The following is a 12855-nucleotide window of genomic DNA, read 5'->3' as shown; positions in this document are numbered from 1 at the left end:
GCCAGTCACCCCCAAACCCACACTGCGTCCTGCCCACCACTGCCTCCAGCCTCAGACTTTGTTATGGGCTAAACTGTGCTCCCCAAAATTCATATTACGTCCTAACCCCTAGCACCTCAGAACACGACTGCATTTAGAGGAAGGGTCTTTAAACAGGTAGTTAAGTTAAAATGAGGCCATTAGGCTGGTTCTTAGTTCAATGGGACTGGTGTCCTTTACAAGAGGAGGACATTAGGACCCAGACAGGCACAGTAGGAAAATGTCCCAAGGGCAAGATCATCATCCCCATATAAACTAAGAAGAGGAGCCTGGATCCTTCCCACACCCTCAGAAGGAGCAACCCTGCCAACACCTGGACCTCAGACCCCCAACCTCTGGGACGGAGAGAGTAAATCTCGGTCATTTGAGCTACGCAGGCTATGCTGCTCCATGGCAGCCTTAGCAGTGAACACAGGCACAGGTGTGGGTCCCAGCAGGAGCATTAGCCCAGCCAACGTGCAATGAAGTACTGGCTTGGAGGCTGGTCCCCTCACCCTCACCCATCCTGGGCATGGCTGCTAAGCTCTCTGGGCAAAATGAGTTTGTCCTAAACCTTCAGACTTGAACTGCTTGCTCCCCTGGGAATGGGTGGGGGATGGGAAAGACTGCCTGGGGTGGGGAGTGGCAGTATTGAACCTGGGTCTTACAGGACCAGCAGGAAGTCACATGGCAGAGGAGGGGAAGCAGGTGTCCTCAGATGGAGGACAGCCCAGGCAGGTCCCAGGGTGAGAAAGTGCAACCCCTTGGGCAGGGACATGTTAGTAAATATATGCATTTACTGTCTATAGAGACACCCAGTGGCTTCTTCTCATTGGGGCACTGCGCCTCGTCCATCTGCGGGCTTTGGTAGACTGTCTACCCACCAGACTGCACAAGCCCACCGGTCATGGCCTCCCAGTCCTGTTCACCAGTGACGTGGGTGGTGCCCCCTGGAGGCCTGCCTAGCCAGGAGGCCCACCCGGGGAGATGGCCTCTCTGTGGATGCTGTAATCCAATGTGCAGAGCAGCTCTTGGAGTCCCTGGCTCCAACCGTGCCTGCTCCAGCAGATGAACCAACGTAGTTGCCTTTGTCACTTAAGCTAGCTTGAGCTGTTCTACGTAATTTACCTATTAATTCTTTGATCTGACAACTCCCTGTGAGACAGGTGCTATGATTGTCCCCATTTTACAGATGAAAACATGCAGGCACAGAGAGGTCATGCTGCATGTAAACAGAGAGGAGACCAGCTTCTGAATACGGTCCCCCTCCCGACCCGTCCTGCCCTCATCCTGCAGCCGCCTGAGAATACCTGCTGTCGTCGTCGTCGCTGGTGACCAGGACACGCACAGCCAGCACGTCCTGCCCAGTGGCGCCCTCCCCGGGGCTGATCCTCACGGAGGTCCACTCAGAGGGCAGGGGACAGGTGGCTTCGCCTTCCACATCACCAGGCTCCAGCTCCGGGACACTCTTGGGCTTCTTGGGGGAGGTTGGCTCATCTGCGGAGAGAAGAGGGTCTAGAGAGACAGAGGCACGGACAGCCCTGCAGGCACCTGCTCCCCCTGCAGAGGCTGGGCAGGCTGCTGGCAGGGCTAATGTGTGCCTGGTTCTTCCCTCCCTCCCTGCAACAGAGCTGTGCTTTGTCTTGTGACCTTGCAGTGTGTCTCACTAGAGTAGGTGGTGGGCCTCCCTGCCCGGTTGACCAGGAGGCTTGCTTTGGCCAGTGGAAGTTAGGCGGTGCAATGTGACTGGTGGCTTTAAGTAGCCTTGTGTTTTAAATACTGCCTGCTTACACCTCACTCCTGCTCATCTGCCATAAGAAGAGCTTGTTCCAGGTAACCACTGGCCCGTACGCCTTGGTTCCCAATTGCGGGCACACGACACGGACCTGGAGCCAACCTGTGGCCTGGAGCCTGGCCAATTCCAGGCCACCCCTAGACCTGCAGCCTGAAGCAGAGCCATGCAGCCAGCCCCTCCCCCCCCCCCCAGGCCCACCCACCCAGCCCCCAGGCCCTCGGGCAAGAGAAAGAGATGCTACAGGCACTGGGAGTGTGGAGGCTTGTGACACAGAATTACTGCAGCAGAGACCCAACGCTGTGCCTGGCTTACATCCGAGTGCAGGCACGTGTGCCTGTGAGCTGCAGGTACAGATACTTTTAGAGCCAGGCCCACGGCGGAGAGCTGGAGATAAAGCAGCCATGGCCTCTGCCTTCCAGGCTCTCTTCCTGTTTCACAGGGGAGAGAGGCATGTTCACAACGCTCTGTGCTCACACTGTCAGTAGACCATCTAAGCGTGGAGCCGATACAAGGTGGGAGTGCAGGGAGACCTGGCTTCCATGCAGTGGGGCCTGTGTGGGAGGCACCCTTTCCTCGAGGCAGGGGGCTGGGAGGGCTCGGCACACACAGAGGGAGAGGGGTGCTGCAGGGGCAGGCTTCCGTGAGCAAAGCTACTACATGGGAAGCACTGCCTTCTTGGCGGGGGGGGGGGTGGGGAGGCTGCCAGAGAAGCCAGTGGGAAACAATGGCACTGCCATCAACCAAAGCAGGCCTTGAATGGCAGGGTGAGGAGCCTGGGACTCTAAGGGCAGCCACTGCAGACCCGGAAGATGGGACTGACCGGGTCAGGTTTGCATCATAGAAAGATGCGAAGTTGGGCTGCAGACCCCTGAGGAGGAGAGAGACCAGCAAGGGGACCTCCAGGCTGAGAACATGCAGCTGGAGAGGAGGAGAGTGAGGGGTGGAGAGCAGCCTGGCGGGGTGGGCGGCGGCAGGCAGAGGCACCCTGGCCGGGCTGCGGAGGCACCAGACCCATGGCCCCAGCCAACCCTGCGCGGAGCAGCCCATGTATCTGCTTCTCTCCTTCCTCCTCTCAGGGTGCTTTGACTTTGCCAGCACGGCTGAAGGTCCAACAGGGTGAGGGCTCATAGTGGCTTCCTGGGCTGCTGGACGGATGGGGACACGGACAGCCTCTCTCATAGCAGAGCCCGGATGCCAGTGGAGGGTTGGGGGTGGGCGCTGGGAGGCGGAGACTGTGGACAAGAAGCTGGTGCCTCCTCCGAGCAGAGCACCGCCTTGCCCAGGCAAAAGGCCCCAAAGGGGGACACACCCTTCCCCTCCTTCTGCCCCTCCCCCAGCCTGGTCCCCAGCGGGTCTCTGGGGTTCAGTGCCGCTCCTCAAGCCTTACTTCCAGACCCCTCTCTTCACTCCTGGGGCCCTGTCCACACGCACACAGCAGGAGTGCCGGTTCCGGGGCACTGGGGCTGGGACAGAGGTCACCTAACGGCAATGACACAGCAACGCGAGTCATCACCTGGTGCCCATGTGCCTGTCAACGCTCTACGTCCATCACCCCCCATCCTGGCAACCTGAAAGGACAGGATTGTCACCTTCATCGCGTGAGTGGAAGAACGCCCAGTCCAGAGAGTAACTCAGCCAGGACCACTGCTGGGACATGGAGTAGCCCCAGGTGAGGGACCGGGGACTGGGGTCTGCTCCCCTGTGCCGCCTGCCCCAGGCCTGGCTGCTCTTTGTCACAGTCACAGGGAGAATCCAGGGCTACTGTAGGGCTGGGGGCTGCTAGGGAAGGAGGCAGGTGGGGTGGAGGCTGAGAACAACCCAGCAGCTCCTGGGCCAGCTGCCCTGGGCCTCCCCGAGGAAGCAGGCCTGCTCAGAGCCGAGCACCTCCGTCTCCGCTCAGTGCTCTGGCCGGACGCCTGCTCCTGGTGAAAGAGAGACTGCAGAGGCAGAGCCGGGCGCTGTCCCGGGGAACATCTGTCTGCGCACATCACTCCCAGCCGGGTCCCGGGGCCCAGCTGCAGAGTCAGGGTGAGGGCCCTTGTCCCGGTTCTGCTGGTGAAATTGTTCCTGTTTCTACCCAACTCCAGGACCCTGCCACTCTCCCCGAGCCCAGGGAGGCATGTTCTCCTGTGTATCGCTATTTCCCCATTTTACAGATTAGGAAACAAGCTCATGCCCCTTAGAAGGTGAAATAGAAGCAAAATCAAAGCCCCCTTCTCCCAATCAATCAAAGACACTCTGCGGAGGTGGCAGGCAGGCAATGTCACGATTATCTCCAGACCCTTCCTCCCGAGCTGTGAACCAGCGCCAACAAGACCTCCCGCTGTAGGTGCCCAGTCTGAGGTCCAGGCCAGGCGGCAGGCCTGCCATTCCTTTATTAACCCTACAAATATCCATTGGGGGCCCCTATGTGCCAAGCACTGTGCCACCTGTCGGGGTTATGAGTGGCTCAAAGAAACAAAAATCCCAGCCCTTACGGAGCTTACGTTCTAGCAAGGGGGAAAAATAAACAAACAATACACACAATCAATAAGTGAATTACATAATGGGTCGGAGGTGACAGAGCTATGGAAAAGCTGCCTCATCAGGAAAGGCGGGCCAGGAGCCCAGGGTGCGGGGAGCCGTGTTAAAGGCAGCTTTCACTGGGAGGGAGATATGGGAACAAAGATTTGACTAATGGGCAGGACCCGCCATATGGATGCTGGGAAGGGCGTTCCTGGCAGAGGGAACAGACAGGACAGAGGCTCTAAGACAGAGAGGAGTCCAGTGGGACTACACATGTGAGAGAGCAGGAGGAGAGCTGGTCCGAGTTACAGGGGCCAGACCATATCGAGCTGAGGCCATCGCAAAACTAAAACTCCTGCTGGCAGCTGGCAGGAGGGATGGGGCTCTGGAGCTGAGGCTGGGTGTCTGAAGGGAGGTTGGGAGACCAGTAAACTAGAGAAAAGCGGATGCTGTCTCCAGTGTGTGCTGGGACCTCTATTTAGTCCCCCCACCTGATGCCCCGTCGGGTGCTCCCAGCCCCTGCTGATTACAACACCTGCAGAAAGCCTCCCTCGGGACATTGCCTGCTGCACAAAACCAGGGAAATGCGATCTGGAACTCAGCACGAGGAGTCGTGCTGCCCTGCATGCCCTATCAGGCTGCTCACCACTGCTGCCTTCACAAAACCCCATGTCACTGAGTCAGCACAAGGGGCTGAAGTCAAAGTCCAGGCTGTTCCCGTGAGCCAGGCTGCCCTGGAGCAGCACCTGGCTCCTGGCTCCTGGCCGGGGCCCCCGGGACGCTCTGTTCCCTTACAGTTGAAGATCCTGCTCTAGTTCACCTCCCTGGCATCAGCGAACTTCGTCAATATCAGCACCAGCCTGGAGGTTGCCAGGAGGAGGGAGTGTTTACGAGATGCTGCACATGAAGTGCTTGGCCCCGTGCCTGGCAGCGAGGGAACGCTGTCAATCACAGCTGGCCCGGGGCGGGAAGAGAAGCAGCTGCTTCCTTTACTAATGTCAGGGATTAAAGGAAAAGCGGGAAACGCAAATGAGTTCACAGAAACCAAGGAGAACAGCCCACCCACTCTGCTTGGCCCACTTGCGCTACTTACTATGCTGGTTGCATGGAGGTCTGTTTCTTCGGCTGGGTTATTCCTTTAGGACCAGTCCCCTGGGGTAGGGTTCCTGGGCCGAGAGGTCAGAGCCCTTTTATGGATCTTAGTAATTGTTGCCATGTTGCTTTCCAGAAAAGACTGCTCCATGGATTTGTACTCAATGCTAGTTACTAAGTCCATACATTTTTTTCTTTTACAATCTATTTTACTTTTTTCTTTACCAATTCTGTGAGGACAGCATAATTTGTTCACATTCTTTTAAATGCCTTTTTCTTTCTAGCATTAGCTTTTTAACCTGCTTGTGTGTGAGTGGTCTCTGCATGGCCATTGCCCATTTATCATGGGGTTTTTAATCAGCAAATATTAACTGATCAGTGACGACTGTGCCGGGTGCCTGGTTTGCATGAACTTTGTTAAGTGCCGTAGCAATGTGCTTCTTTGTCATCACATCTAACTCAGAATGCTTTCTCCTTCTGACTGCCTATTAAAGATTTTCATTTTTGTTGTTATACCAGAGGCTCGGTGCATGAAAATTCGTACACTTGGGGGGGGGGTCCCTCAGCCTCTAGCACTCCAGGACCCCTCAGGGGATGTCCACCTGTCAGCTTAGGCCTGTGCCCCAGGGGATTGGGCCTAAGCTGGCAGTCAGACATCCCTCTGGCAGCCCTGGAGCCCTCAAGGGATGTCTGACTAACGGCTTAGGCCTGCTCCCCATTAGTGTGACATCCTTAGCGCTGCTGCGGAGGCGGGAGAGGTTCCCACCACCTACGCTGTGCTGGCCAGCCATGAGCCGGCTTCTAGCTGAGCGGTGCTCCCCCGTGGAAGCTCACTGACTGCCAGGGGGCCACTCCTGCATTGAGCGTCTGCCCCCTGGTGGTCAGTGCGTGTCATAGTGACCTGTCATTCCTGGTCAGTCCACTGTTAGGGCCAATTTGCATATTACCCTTTTATTATATAGGATGTTGAGTTTTCAAAGTGGATATCGTCAGATTTGTGTCATGTTTTTCCTATGTAATTTTTTCTGTCTATGGTTTTAAAGCTTAGAAAGTTACCACCCCAAGATCTAATCAATACTCAAGTCTATTTAATTCTCTTATTTTACTTATTTTGATGTCAAGTCTTTAATCTAATGTCTCAGGAAGAACGAATACTCTACTAAACACTTATGTAAAGTGTAATATGCAAAACAAAAACGCCCCCAAACGAAAACACTCCTTAAGTAGGCATGGGAGAGCCCACCTGAACGAAGTGACATGAACTTCTTCACCAGAGAGCTCCTCAGAGGCCTGAACGTGCTAATAAGCCTGTGGATCTCTAAGGTGAGGGAGGACTGGCACGACCAGTATAAAACATTTTTCAAACTTGGTGCCTGTGGAGCCCTTTATTCACAAAGCACCTCTTGGAGCTAGTATTCCATTGCCACCTTTTGGAAAACGTTGCTTTAACCCAACATCAAATAATAAAAAAATATATAAAAAATCAAAGGCAAACTCTCTGCTCCACGAGAGTGAGGCCCTTCGTCTGTGTCATGCCCTGCTGTGTTCCCAGCACGCTGAAGATGCTCGGTGTCAGTGGAGTAAACATGCGCGTGCAGGTACAAATGAACCAAACAAATCAAGTCCAGTACACAATCCAGGGAGCGGCAGGGGCTTTGTGCGGCTCACTGCCACGGCGCTAGGACCTAGCCTATGCTGAGACAAACACTCGAACAGATACATGACTAAAGGAATGAGTTACTTCCCGACCCAGCTCCTGACTTCAGTCCCTAACATCCTTCTTTCCGGAGAGGGGCAGAGGATCTCACCTGGGTAAGAGGACCTCACCTCGGTCACGACCCCAGGCCGCTCTGAAGGCAGCTTCAGGCATCTGCCGCTGGGCTAGAGGCCCAGGGCCCCAGAAATGCCCCTTGGGGAGTAGGTACGCGGGCCGTGGATTCACAGATGAGTTTCACGCCAGCATCAGAAGCTCAGCTGCCGGCAGCCTGGCAACGGAGGCCTCCCACCCTGAGGAGGCTGGGGGCCAGGCGTCTGAGGGCAGGTGGGACTCGAAGCCCTTCCTTTAAGGACAGCCTAGAGTCGGACCAGCGCCTGTCGTGGTGCTGTCCTCAGAGTGGCCCTGTGAGCGGAGCTTGCAGCCTGAGTCACTGAGTCACTGAGCCTCGGGGGCAGGACAGGTGTCTTAGGATCACAGGTGGCCCTTCGCCTGGATGAGCACACCTGCCATGCTCACCGCCATCCTTAAACCAGCGTCTGCTCCTTCCTTCTGACCTTTCACCCATCGCTGAGCTGACTCAGCGTAAAACTGCCGAGAGCAGCCTCTGTTCTATAGGAACCTACGTGGGCACACGGGTCCCGAGTAAAGCGCTCCGTCAGGTCTGAGGCTCGGATGTGTGGGGAAGTGGGTGCCCGCAGCTGCTAAGCCAGTCTGCTCCCAACAGCTGAGGTGACACGGACCCTCACCAGCTACGTCCGGCATCTAGAGCAGAAAAGGGCCATGAGTTTTCAAGAAGGAGACCCCCAAGCCGGGCCCAGGAGCATGGGTGACTTTTTCCAAATATTACCCCCGGGTAATATTTACGCTCAGAGTGCCCAGCGCAGCCCCAGAGAGTCCCACGTCACCACACGAGCAAGTCCCGCCAGCAGTTTAGGGAAGACCGGCCCCCTAAATTAATGCCTGTGTTCCAGGTTTGAGCAGCTTCCATGGCAAAGAAGAGAGGAAACAAGGAGCTTTATAAAGAACCATATTTATTTTCATTTACAGCATGATATACCATAAATAAAGCTAAACATTGTTCGCTGTGTGCAAAATACAGGGTTCGGTGTGGCACTGGAAATGACCACGGAGGGTCACAAACATGCGCTGGGGGGAGGGGAAGGCTAGCTGACGAGGGGGCTGGGAGGGGAGGGGAGGGCAGTCTTTGGTTGACATTCTATAAAGGGAGGGAGACTCTGCAAGAGAAGATAAGAGAGAGCAATGACTTCGCACTGGCTGGGATCTGCTCGGGTGCAGTGAGGAATGCAGCATGCAGGGCAGGGCAGCCAGGCCCGGGGTCAGCGTGTCTGGGCCGCGTGCAGGACAGATTCCGCATGCAGCCTGAGACCTGAGGCCTGGCCTACGGTTCCTGGCACTTTGCCTGCTGCTCCAGGTAACGAGTCAGCAGAGAGAGCAGCTTTGAGCAGGCCTGGGGGGCACTGAACCTGGCCGCTGCAGGCCTGGGGCTGGACTGAGTCCTTTCTCAAGGCCATCCCTGGCCTGGGACATGATGGCTCTCGGGGCAGCTTCCGCCTCCTCTGCGACTTTGTGAGCCATGGGAGGTAAGGAGAGCCACGGCAAAACTTAACATCTGTGGGGTAGGCTACGGCCGGGAAGGGGGCGTGCTAGGAAAACTGTGATGTGTGGTCCCAGTGCAGAGCCTGGATGGACGTGGTGAGGAAGCTGGGAGTACTGCTTTCATCCCTCCAGAAAGAGTCGCCTCTGGTTTTGATCAATGGCATCCATGATCTTCATATTAGAACCAGTTTATGTACAAGCTTTTTCAGAGGCTCCTAGACAGAGGTGTTCTTTTCACAGGTGACAGAGCCCCCCTACGGCACTGTCTCCCAGTCAGAGCTAACCCTCCCAGGAAGGTAAGCGGCCTGGCTTTGTCAGTGCAACCGGCAAAGCATGCGCGCAAGCCACAGAGGCACGGCGGCAGGCGGGCATGCACCTGGCGGGGCCGGGCGGCCGGGTGCCCGGTCAGTGGAATGGGAACCAGCTTTGGCGCTGAACACCACCCCACGCCGTTGGCCTGCCATGCCACCCGAGGCGTCGTTAGTACGCAAGACACTTGCAGTGAGCACTACCAGGACCGCGGCGGGAGGACGGGTGCGGAAAGCGGCGTAGGGGTTAGTCAGTCCCACTCTCGGAAAATCCGCAAGGAAACCAGTCACCTCAGAGCAGAAGTGGGTCAGCCAAGAAGTGGGTGCAGCACTGGAAGGCTGAAAGGAACTGACGGCCACAGTGCAAGGTGGGAAAGAGAGAGACAGAAACGAGAATTTAGTTTTGGGGGGAAAAGGAAAACGACCGACAACAAGAGGAGACGTGGGAATTGAAAACAAGGCCATCATTTAAAATGGGGACACGTCCCCACACGCGTTGCGGCTCGCTCCGGACAGGGGAACCTTCCTGGTGGTGAGCCGCCCCTTCGTGGCCACCGTGGGCACGTGTGGTTTGCATCTGCATCCCCGGCCCCGATGTCCTCTGGGCCCTGGTTTTACTCCACTGTCTCAAAGTCGCTCTTGAACCCATTGTGGAGGTTTAGAGCCCACCTCCCCCCCCCACCCGCCTGGGATCCACTGTGTGTTTGGTGCTGCCCACCAGGAAGGTTCAAAGTCGCAGAGCATACAAACATCTCAGGCTTCTGACAGGCACACCCTGTCTCACCAGAGGAATTCAAACCCGTCCCTTTAGGGCCATTCGTGACCTTCTCAGAGATGCTAACTGGCTCCTGGAGCCCGCACAGAGCTCCTCAGCCTGCCCTGTGCTGACGGGGACAGTGACACAGCTGAGCCTGTGTTCACACCGGGACCTGGGCAGCCTACTTTCTGGAATCAAACATACAATGACTCGAGGGCTCCTCCCACCATGCTGAACAGTACAATCCCAGCACAATTTGGGGAAAACACAATGCAAGTCATCGGACTGAGAACAGGGCCAACAAGGACTGAGGTGTTGGTCCCCATGGGTGTGGCCACAGCCATCCCCTGTTTAACCCAAGGACTTCAGGGAAGTGTTTGTAGGAATGCCTTCCCCCTCCTCACCCTGCAGAAACGTGCCATCTCCAAGTGCTCAGGAGCTCCGGCTCCAAACCCTCACCAGGCTCCATCCCCACGTGGCCTAGAGGAGATCTCTAGGGTGACAAGTGCGTGGAGATGTGTCCGGCTCAGCAACTCTAGCTACACTGAGCAGGGCCGAGGCCTTTTTCTGTCAGCCTCTCCATTGTTCCACCAGACCCAGCAGCTGTGCATGTCCAGGCAGAGTGGGGCGGGGGCAGCTCAGGCCTCCTCCGGATGCCCAGAGGGAAGAATGCAGGTAGGCCAGTGCTTGGTTTTGCCCCTAATAGGACATATTTCTTTGCATCGGTCAATGAACAGCTTCCACTCCCAGCCTTCCCTGCCAGTCAAGACACAGGGGCCTTTCCTCTGGAGGTCTTATGCGTTCCTTTCCTAGGACAGTGTGAAGAATAAATGGTTTCGGATTGCTTTGACCAAATATGCACATGGCCGGGTTGCCAGCTCGGGTGGTTAAGCTGCCAGCATGGCTGCGAGCAGTGCTCACTGGGTAGGCCACGCTGCCCAGAAATATTGCCCTGAGGTGCTAACAGATGCCCTCAGTCCCAAAGGACGTGACAGGAGAGGGCAGATTCTCCCTCAGCCTGACCACGAAGGACCCTGAGAGGCCTTGGCTCAGACGGCAGCCTGGGCTGGGGACCTGATAGGGAGCCCCGGGGGTCGGGCGGGGGGCGGGGGGCTCCCGGTCCAGGCCGCCTGCTGACATAGCCCCTTCACCAGCCAGCGGCATCGGCTCCTGGGGCTCTGCGGGGTCAGGTGCCAATGGGCTTCGCTGCAGTGCTCGGCAGTGGGAGGGGAAAATGCGTTTGTAGCAATTTGCGCTAAACCCCACGGTTCTCTCTCACTTGGCTGTAGTTTGGGATGGGAGGTGGGGGAAACTTTAAGCTACCATTTTACATCAAAACAAGGGAGCAACACAGTCTCAGAGGGAGGACATATAACAGCCAGCTACACACTGCCATGCGCTTTGTACATGTAATTCTACTCTGTTCTCCTACTCTTTTCTTCTAAAATGAGTATGCTTCCACGTTGCAAAAAATTGCCCTCCCCCTTGACAAGTGGCACCCGGGTACATAAATCGAGAGGCACTGGTCAGGAGATGGCACACTCCCTTTTGTTGACATAAAAGCCTGATCTTTCACGTGGCAGGCAGTGACTCTGACTACAACTGACGGTGTGGAAGGGGTTTGTCATACCAGTTATAAACTTCAAACCCGTGTTTCGAAATCTCAACACACATTGTAAAAAAAAAAAAAAAAAAAAAAAAAGCTTGTTCTTGGATTATTAAAAGGTAAATATTGAAATGTAAACCTAGAAATACAGCTCGCTTTGGTATAAAAGAAATGCAGATCTATAAAAAACATCCTTCATGTCGCACTGGCCCCAGCACCCTGACAAGGCCGGCGCAGGCGGCCAGCTCTTTGGCTTTTGCAAACATGTGGCCATCTACCCTGGAAACGGGGAGGCCCTTGGGGCAGCGCCCGTCAGGAGAGCTTGCCGGGGAAGTGCCCGAGCACCCAGTCGCGGATGCTCTCCAGGGACTCCTCGGACTCCCGGTACATGGAAGCCAGGACCTCGGAGAACACCCACAGGAGGGGCAGCCCGAGGCTCAGGAGCTCATAGGTGAAGCAGTAGTTGTAAGCATTGTCCCTGAAATGCTGGCCGAGGGCGCGCAGGAGTCCCCGAGTCCAGTTAAGCAGGCTCCAGGGCAGCCTGAGAGGCCAGCTTAGCGCCTTCCTAAAGGAGGAAGTGGTGATACCTGGGGGGCTGCCTGTTGGGGAGCCCAGGGCAGCGGCTGCACAAGAGCTTTCCGTGGGAGGTTCTTGCCGAGGGGCTTCGTGCTCCGGCCACATTCCCTCCTCCTGAGAAAGATCAAAGGGAGGCAGTGAGTTCATGATGCTCACAGGACCCCTCTGGCAAAGCAGACCAAGAGACCAATAAAAACAGAACTTGAGCTTCGACCTATGAACCAGGAGGTCATAGCAGACCAAGAGAGCCAATAAAAACAGAACTTGAGCTTCGACCTATGAACCAGGAGGTCACGGTTGGATTCCGGCCAAGGGCACATGCCTGGGTAGCGGGCTCCATCTTTGGTGTGGGACATGCAGGAGGCAGCCGATCAATGATCTCTTATCTATCTCTCTCCCTCTCCCTTCCTCTCTAAAATCAATAAAAATATATTTTAAAAAATTTGAGTTTACTATAGCAACCAAGTCTAACCGATTCCGGTGCTCTCTTCTCTACGAGACAAACGGTTTTATAGACTTAGACAGTGTAATATATCTATATCTTATAGTAGAACTTGGCAGAACCAGCCTCAAATCTCATCGCCCATGCACTGCCCAGGGGGGCTGAACATGGGCACATCTTTCCTGGGGGACAATTGATCACGGGGCTCACGATCCTTTACAACACACATTTCTCCAATCACATTTCTAATGATCTGCCCTAAGTGAATAATTTGAAATATGGATAAGTATGCACGAACAAAGATGCTCACTATAAAAATATTTATAAAGATATTAAACAACATGAACATTCAACAATATGGGAGTCATTAAATAAATTATTGACCATGTTTTATAGGCACCCAATCTTATGCTCTTAAAGGA

The 12855-nt window shown here is 55.4% G+C and overlaps 1 protein-coding gene and 1 non-coding gene across 11 annotated transcripts in view; one reads left to right on the top strand and one right to left on the bottom strand.

The window, feature by feature from the left end:
- The window catches only part of MICAL2 (microtubule associated monooxygenase, calponin and LIM domain containing 2), a 204388-nt gene that overhangs the window by 55573 nt on the left and 135960 nt on the right, over window positions 1-12855 (bottom strand). For 6 of the 10 annotated variants that reach the window (XM_059708911.1, XM_059708912.1, XM_059708914.1 and 3 more), the window contains 2 exons: window positions 12003-12105; window positions 1329-1515 (listed from right to left, as the gene is read on the bottom strand). In XM_059708911.1, the coding sequence (XP_059564894.1) occupies window positions 1329-1515; window positions 12003-12105 (290 nt within the window). Of the gene's footprint in view, window positions 1-1328; window positions 1516-8141; window positions 12106-12855 lie in introns of those variants that run through there. The other 4 variants (XM_059708918.1, XR_009454435.1, XM_059708917.1 and 1 more) reach the window with 4 other exon arrangements.
- LOC132242420 (small nucleolar RNA SNORA28) lies at window positions 12394-12517 on the top strand. The gene has a single exon (XR_009454614.1). It is a non-coding gene; the product is annotated as a small nucleolar RNA SNORA28 (small nucleolar RNA).

Source organism: Myotis daubentonii, chromosome 9, assembly GCF_963259705.1.
Source record: "Myotis daubentonii chromosome 9, mMyoDau2.1, whole genome shotgun sequence".
Taxonomy (NCBI): domain Eukaryota; kingdom Metazoa; phylum Chordata; class Mammalia; order Chiroptera; family Vespertilionidae; genus Myotis; species Myotis daubentonii.
Note: the sequence above shows the minus strand (reverse complement) of the source record. Positions and strands in the feature narration are given on the sequence as shown.